Genomic DNA, 7,070 nt, shown 5'->3' with positions numbered 1-7,070 from the left:
CACAAACACATTCACACTCCCATGCTCTTTTCTCTATTTTTTTCTTTCCCTCTCTGTCTCTCTCCTTTAAACACACACAAACACAAGCACTCTTCTCTTTTCACTTTCTCTCTCTCTCTCTCGTGAACACATGCATACAAACAGTAGAGCCATATCCTTCACAATTGAAAAACTGTATATTTGTTAATTTATTGTGCTATGTGTGGACATACATTTCCTATTGCCAATATCTAGGATATTGGGTTCCTGAGTGGCGCAGCGGTCTCAGTGCAAGAGGCGTCACTATAGTACCTGGTTCGAATCCAGGCTGTATCACATCCGGCCGTGATTGGGAGTCCCATAGGGAGGCGCACAATTGGCCCAGCGTCGTCAGGGTTTGGCCAGCGTAGGCCATCATTGTAAATAAGAATTTGTTCTCAACCGACTTGCCTAGTTAAATAAAGGTTAAATAAAAATGAATAAAAAATAAAAATATTCTTATCCTATGAGGGCATGCTCTCTCTCTCCCTCTCTTTCTCAGAGGGTTTCTTCCACTGCAGAACTCCAGACTTTTACAAGGAAATAAAAAGAGGGGCGAGTCAGAAGGTGAGATCATCTCTCACAGAGATGTACTTGGTCAGTGATAAAAAAAAAGCAGCTACCTAGAACCCCAACCTAGAGCTGCACACAGTACAGTCCACTAGATGGCACTGTGAGACTGCTTCAGAGGTTGACAGAGCAGCACCCCACTGTGTTCTGCTCAGAGGCAGCGGGACCACTGACCGTAAAAGGATAGGACACCCTGAAGCAGTAAAGGAATCAGGAATGTTTTCGACGAGAAAAACTCCTTTACAACTAATAACTAGCCTACATCACACCACAAAATAATAATATGCGCAGAAGCTGACCATATAGCCTTCTCAAAATGTGGAATGATATTTAATGCATAAGCCCAAATATTAAAATGTTACTGGGGAAATCACACCGACGGTCAGAGTAAACTTGTATATAGTCACTTATAATTTATTTCTACTTTTCCCCCAAAATGTAATAGTCTGTATTTATTTTACCTTTATTCGACCAGGCAAATCTTCTTGAAAGTAAAAGTTACAGAAAGTGATACCTTACCAACTACAATATTCAATAACGCATTAATGTATTGGTTGTCGAGTATGACATTTTTATCGGCTGAATGTGAGAATAAAAGGGGTCTACGTTCTAGCATGTGTGTAGGCTATCCGACCGTCTGTTGAGCCCTGGTCACAAAAGTTTGGTTCCTTTGTCTACATTATGTAATAGCATATTGTTTTTCTGAAATCTAATAACATTTCAGGTAAGCTATTTGGATATTTTTTTTAAAATATGTTAATAATCTATTTTACATAAAGACCAATATTTCGTCTAAAAGCGAATTGTTTTTATAATTGTCGCAATTGTTTCATGTGTAGGCCTACATCTGTGCAACATGGGGAAAACGGTGACTGGAATAGTGGAGACAGAAATGACGCTAAAAAACAACGTTATTGTTAGTATAGGCCTACGTGTTATTGACTGGCTACTTCTGTAATGACACGATTTATTTTCACAAGACAATGTGTGCAAATCAGTGATAATATACAGTTATCGGAAACCGCTCAAGGACATTTTGTGCAACCTAGACAGATTTATAAAATCCATAATTGTAATGCAGGCTCGCGTGGCCAAGACTATTGGTACAGCGTTGTGCGTGACAGTAGTGATCCAGTCGTCAAGCTAAAAGAATATGAGAAGAATACAAAAGGATTATAAAAAAAACCAAATACATTTTAATGACAAAAAAACATAATATAGAAATTGTGCAATTCTTGATTTCTTCTCCCCATTCATTTGATCAGTCACAGGGTTGGGGTCAATTCAGAATGCTTAGATAAACTCAAATCCAATACAGCCTTTTTGAGTTTGAATTTGAATGGTCAAGAAAAATAATAATTGACATTTACATTTTAATGACAGGAAATACAATTCAAACAAATTTTATTTCAGCTATTCTTAAATGTATTGAATGTGCAGGCCTACTCAATTTGAATTTTCCTAGGGAGACTTTTCAATTAGGTTTACAATTCATACGCATAGGCGTTAGACGAGTCAGGTGTCAATAAATAGGCTAAGCCTATAGGCTACATTTTCCATGCAATGATGAGTGAAATACTTGTTTTGTATATCAGTGCCACTAGGCCAGGTGAGTATAAGTGATATTGATAGCTATTTGTCACATTATCTCACTGAAGTGCCTTAGTCTACATAATATAAGTTGATGTTATGCCTATACTTTGAGGTAAATAACGAAAATATGTAATGCTATTCAAACCAATTTGGTTCACAAATATTAGCTATACAAATTATCTAATTTATGTTAGTGTGTGGAGAATTTCCCATGAATTTAATTATATTTCCTGTCATTCCATTTCAAATTCGGAATCAGCCTCCTCCTGATTCCATTCAATTTTAAATCGAAATTCTTGAAATAATGAACCAATTTTGACTCCAGGAATTGCCAAAGTTGACCCCAACCCTGCATGCTGTCAGATATATATCACGAGTTGAGCGGCACAAGAGCACGTGCACGTACGTGTTTGTGCTTTGGCACTGGTCTGACAAGAGAAAATTCAACAAACAAACATACAAAGCGATACAAAAACAAATGTAAGTTACATCCCACGAACAATTCTTCTTGGTGAATTAATCATTGTCTAGATTAATTGGAGCCACTGAAGACAGAGCTGGTACAGATATATTCCGTTATTATCTTCTTACGAAACGAAGGCAGAGGGCAGGCTTCAGTGATATGGTATGGTCCTTACAGTCTCTCGGTCTTTCTGATCACAGGATTTTGGAAACACAAATAAATACACAAACACAACACATTGGCTACTGTAAACAGGCGCGCAGAAATGTACACATGATGGACACGACATGAGGTGTCAAGAGAAAATTAAATTAATTTTGACCTCATACATGGTGTGTGCCTCGCAAGGTATACACAAGACAATTATTATTACTGTATTATTATTATTATTATTATTATGTAGGCCTATTTTATGATATATTAAAAATTATGGATACTTTAATTTTGGGGATATTTATTTCTTTATTATTGGGATACAATCTGACCACATTATAGACTATAACTGACTTGGTAAATATGTTGTCTACAGTACAGGATATGCTGTGTTTACTATTGTATGGTAATTAACAAACTGCAATTCAAATATAGTTAGTAAAACTGAAACTAATCATGACATGTTGAATTGAAATTAACTTGATTCAATATATCTCAAAATACATGTCATTATATCCCATGTCCCCATGTGTCCATGCAGGCATACGTTATGACCCTGTTCTATGTAAATAAACATTAGCCTAAAGCCTATAGGCCTATGCTTTCCCTTTGTCATAGAAACATGACTAATAATGTTTATAATAATACCTACCATGATAATAACAATAGGCCTAATAATAATATGCTGGTGATAGTATTGGCTTTTATTTAATGGTGCAGCAGGTGTATTGAGCTTCGACCGTGTTAAAACCCTGTTGCTTTTGTTGTTAGGGAAAGATGGCGTTTATTTACCGACTGTCGGCTGCGACTTCTATGCCTGTTTCCCGCGGGTAGGTTCGTGCACACAGCCTATACTGTCTTTATTTTTACACATTACGACATATCGGCGCCTTGACTATAAAATCGATTTGATGTCAATGATATTGAACCTTTTTTGGTTAGCACACACCAACCACGGTCCATGTAGCCAGAAATTGCGTGTCGCATCTCCACTGCATGAAAACTCCCCATAGCTCTCGATTTCTGTGTGTCTGGGGTGTAGTGCTCGAGTTCTTACACTCGGTATCCCCACTGTGTTCCATATAGGCCCAACATTAGCACCGGGCTGGCTACGGTCCAATGCTAACTGGTCCGGCACAGAGAAACACAGGGGGACATTCATATCCTTTAGGGGTCCATGTGATATAACGGGTTTAGGGTCATTGTACCGGGGTTTGAGCGCCGTGGTGAGGTGGTGTGTCCCCATACATGTCCTCCGTTCCCGGTAACTGTCCTCCAATGGGCGTCATCCTCTTCTCCTTCTGCCGCCTGTTACAAAACCAAACCCTCACCACCTCCTTCTCCAGCTGCAGGCTGTCCGCTATGGAGGTGATCTCCGCGCCGCCTGGTTTGGGACTTTTGAGAAAATGGCTCTCCAAAGCCCCCTTTATGCCCACCTCGATGGAGGTCCTCTTTTTCCTCTTCCTCCCCTGCGCCGCGATCTTATCCAGGCTGGTGGGGCTCCCCGAGGTGGAATCCGCCTCCTCCAGCCATTTGTTAAGCAGTGGTTTGAGTTTACACATGTTTTTGAAGCTCAGTTGAAGCGCCTCGAATCTGCAGATAGTGGTTTGAGAAAATACATTTCCATAAAGGGTCCCCAGCGCCAGCCCCACGTCAGCTTGGGTAAAGCCCAGTTTGATGCGCCGCTGCTTGAACTGCTTGGCAAACTGCTCCAGGTCGTCCGAGGTCGGCGTGTCCTCGTCCGAGTTTTCCGGGTGTCCCCCGTGCTGGTGGTGCGAGAGGGACGACTGTACCCCGCCTCCATGCTCGCTCAGATGTGGGCTGTGGCTGTGGTGGTCTTCCTCCTGCAGGGAGTGGTGGTGCATCTGCTCTGGTCCTCCCAGGCCGAACCCAGACTGGGAGTACACCAGGCTCTGGCCATCAGATGTAGCCATACCGGGAATGTGCGTGGAGGCCGTGCTTGTTCGCCATGCCCTGGCGTCGTGATGTGCCTGGTGCGCTAGGTGAGGGTGTCGCTGCTGCTGTTGCTGTTGCTGCAGACTAGCGGAATTCTGCAGCTCCTCTCGGTCGCTTTGCAGAATGGGCTTCACGTCCTGCTCTCCGAGGAGACTCGACGGCCACGGAGCCCCGTCCCCGTGCGACAGAGCCGTGATCCACTGGTGAGCGTGGCTAAGCGGATGACCGCTGCCCGGTAGCGTGTAGTCGTTCTGGAGCAGGGTGTGCGCGTCCCTGTACACCGCTGCCTGCTGCATGCTCCCGGACTCCGAGTGCTGCCGCGGCGTGCTGCTGGCGGTAGTTAGGACACTGTAGTGGTTGGACGCTGCGGTCGCCATAACTCTCGGAGCCGGAGTGATAGCTCTGTCGTTAAAGGAGCTGCCTTTGACAGTTACTATTTTCCGCCACCGGGCAGCTAGCTAGGTTTCGCTCTCGATCTCCCGGGCGCGGTGCCAAGGGGACGTAGAGGCGCACACCTGAGGTCCGCCTCGCTCAGCTCTTTATTGGCCAAGAACGGTTGACAGATGTTGTTACCCCTGACAGCACCCCGCTCATTGGTCACAGGAGATTCTATAGAAGCCCCTATCACTCTCCCCAACAATACTGGCAGTCCCGCTGCAGACTAACAGAGCAGAGTGAAAAGCTGGTGTTGACTGAGAAAGAGTGGAGAGCCTCTTAGGCCTATTTCAGTGGAAAAAACGAGTCAATAAACATTTATTCGATTGAGGTAATTTATTCTGAATAGTATTGATCTTTTTATGAGACACATCCACAAACTCGATGCATACAAATGCATTAGAGCCATGGCCTAGGCCTATGTCATTTGTGCGAATGTTTATTCTTTTTTTGTTCAAATATATTCATATTCACCAGGCTATAATCTTTTCACCTTGAAAGTAATACAAAAAAATGTCTTTATAGGGTTACATTTGGAGAAAACCATTGTTTTGTGTATATTTATGGTGGCTTGCGCTCAGAGCAGTGGGATATTAACTGTCACGGCCCCTCCAGCTGCCTCTCTCCTCGCGACGCTGTCCAAAGAGAAGGGGCGCATTTTCCCCTGGCCTCTGCCCCGTTGCCATAGCGAGCGCAGTGAATGGAACAACAACGCCCACGTCACAGCTGCATTCGCCTCTTCTTTTCGTTCCATTCCAAAGGACCCATTCGAGCGGCTCGCTCTGCCGACGGGACAAATAAAAGGAGGCAAGCGAAAAGGGCACATCGGGGCCAAGGAGCGATGGGTGAATGAATAGCCTCTCTAACCCCCTCGCTCGCCCACGGTGTCCCTATCTTCCGTGCCTGTTTGGTAAACTTCGGAATTCATGCGCCCACATTGGCACGCGGGCGTTTTGTGGTGGGAATACATTTCAAAGTAGGCCTACCAATTGGCTGCACACCCCATACACAGTAGCCTATTAGTTCAATAAGATGAAAACGAATAATTACAAAGAATGAAAGGCAAACACCTGTGCTCCATAGTTTTCATGAACACAACGGGGTAGTGTAGTCTATACAGGGGTTCCCAAACTTTTCACTCGGGTCTCCAATTCCAGCATTGGGGAACATCTCGTTTAAAGCTTATTTTTTTTCCAATTCTATACATTTTGCCATGTCTAATGTGTATTCATGTGATATTTCAGTGACAAAAAAATTACAACAATATGGGCTAAAAAACATAAATAAAAACATGTTCGCAGACATGGGCTAGTTGATCTGGACATTTCTGACAAGTTCTAAATATCTCTCTAAGATATGTAATGACTGACATGACAAGAGGAACTGATGATGCACTACCCAATTTCTAAATGACACCTTGTGCATTCTACTATTACAACTTCCAAGAGTAAGTTAAAAGCCGGACTGAGTACCTTAAATTAAAAAAACGAACCCCGTGCCGACTCCTTGTGCCACCCCACAGTTTGAGAACCACTGGTCTAGAACACAGGATGGATTTGCTTTGTGATAGTAGGATTAATAATACATATAGTTTGTATTCATAACATGAGAGAGAAGCACAATAATGTTCGATGTCATGAGACACTTGCAATAAACTCTATCTGTTGGCTATAGGTGCCATCTATATCAATAACAGGGGTGACAGGTAGCCTAGAGCGTTGGGCCAGTAACCAAAAGGTTGCTGGATCGAATCCCAGAGCTGACAAGGTAAAAATCTGTCATTCTGAACAAGGAAGTTAACCTACTGTTCCCCGGTAGGCCGTCATTGTAAATGAGAATTTGTTCTTAACTGACTTGCCTAGTTAAATAAAGGTTAAATAAA

At 43.0% G+C, this 7,070-nt stretch overlaps 1 protein-coding gene across 1 annotated transcript; it reads right to left on the bottom strand.

Annotated features, from left to right (window-relative positions):
• Positions 1-1,761: 1,761 nt before the first annotated feature.
• Positions 1,762-5,405, bottom strand: pou3f2a (POU class 3 homeobox 2a). The gene has a single exon (XM_014205464.3). It carries the CDS (start codon positions 5,128-5,130, stop codon positions 3,997-3,999), a length of 1,134 nt encoding a protein of 377 aa, XP_014060939.1. The 5' UTR covers positions 5,131-5,405; the 3' UTR covers positions 1,762-3,996.
• Positions 5,406-7,070: the final 1,665 nt, after the last annotated feature.

Source organism: Salmo salar, chromosome 06, assembly GCF_965601325.2.
Source record: "Salmo salar chromosome 06, fSalSal1, whole genome shotgun sequence".
Lineage (NCBI taxonomy): Eukaryota > Metazoa > Chordata > Actinopteri > Salmoniformes > Salmonidae > Salmo > Salmo salar.
This window is presented reverse-complemented; position numbering and strand designations above follow the sequence as displayed.

Coding starts and splice junctions, on each gene's coding strand:
- pou3f2a (XM_014205464.3), bottom strand. CDS start 5,130: ATGGCGACCGCAGCGTCCAACCACTACAGTGTCCTAACTACCGCCAGC.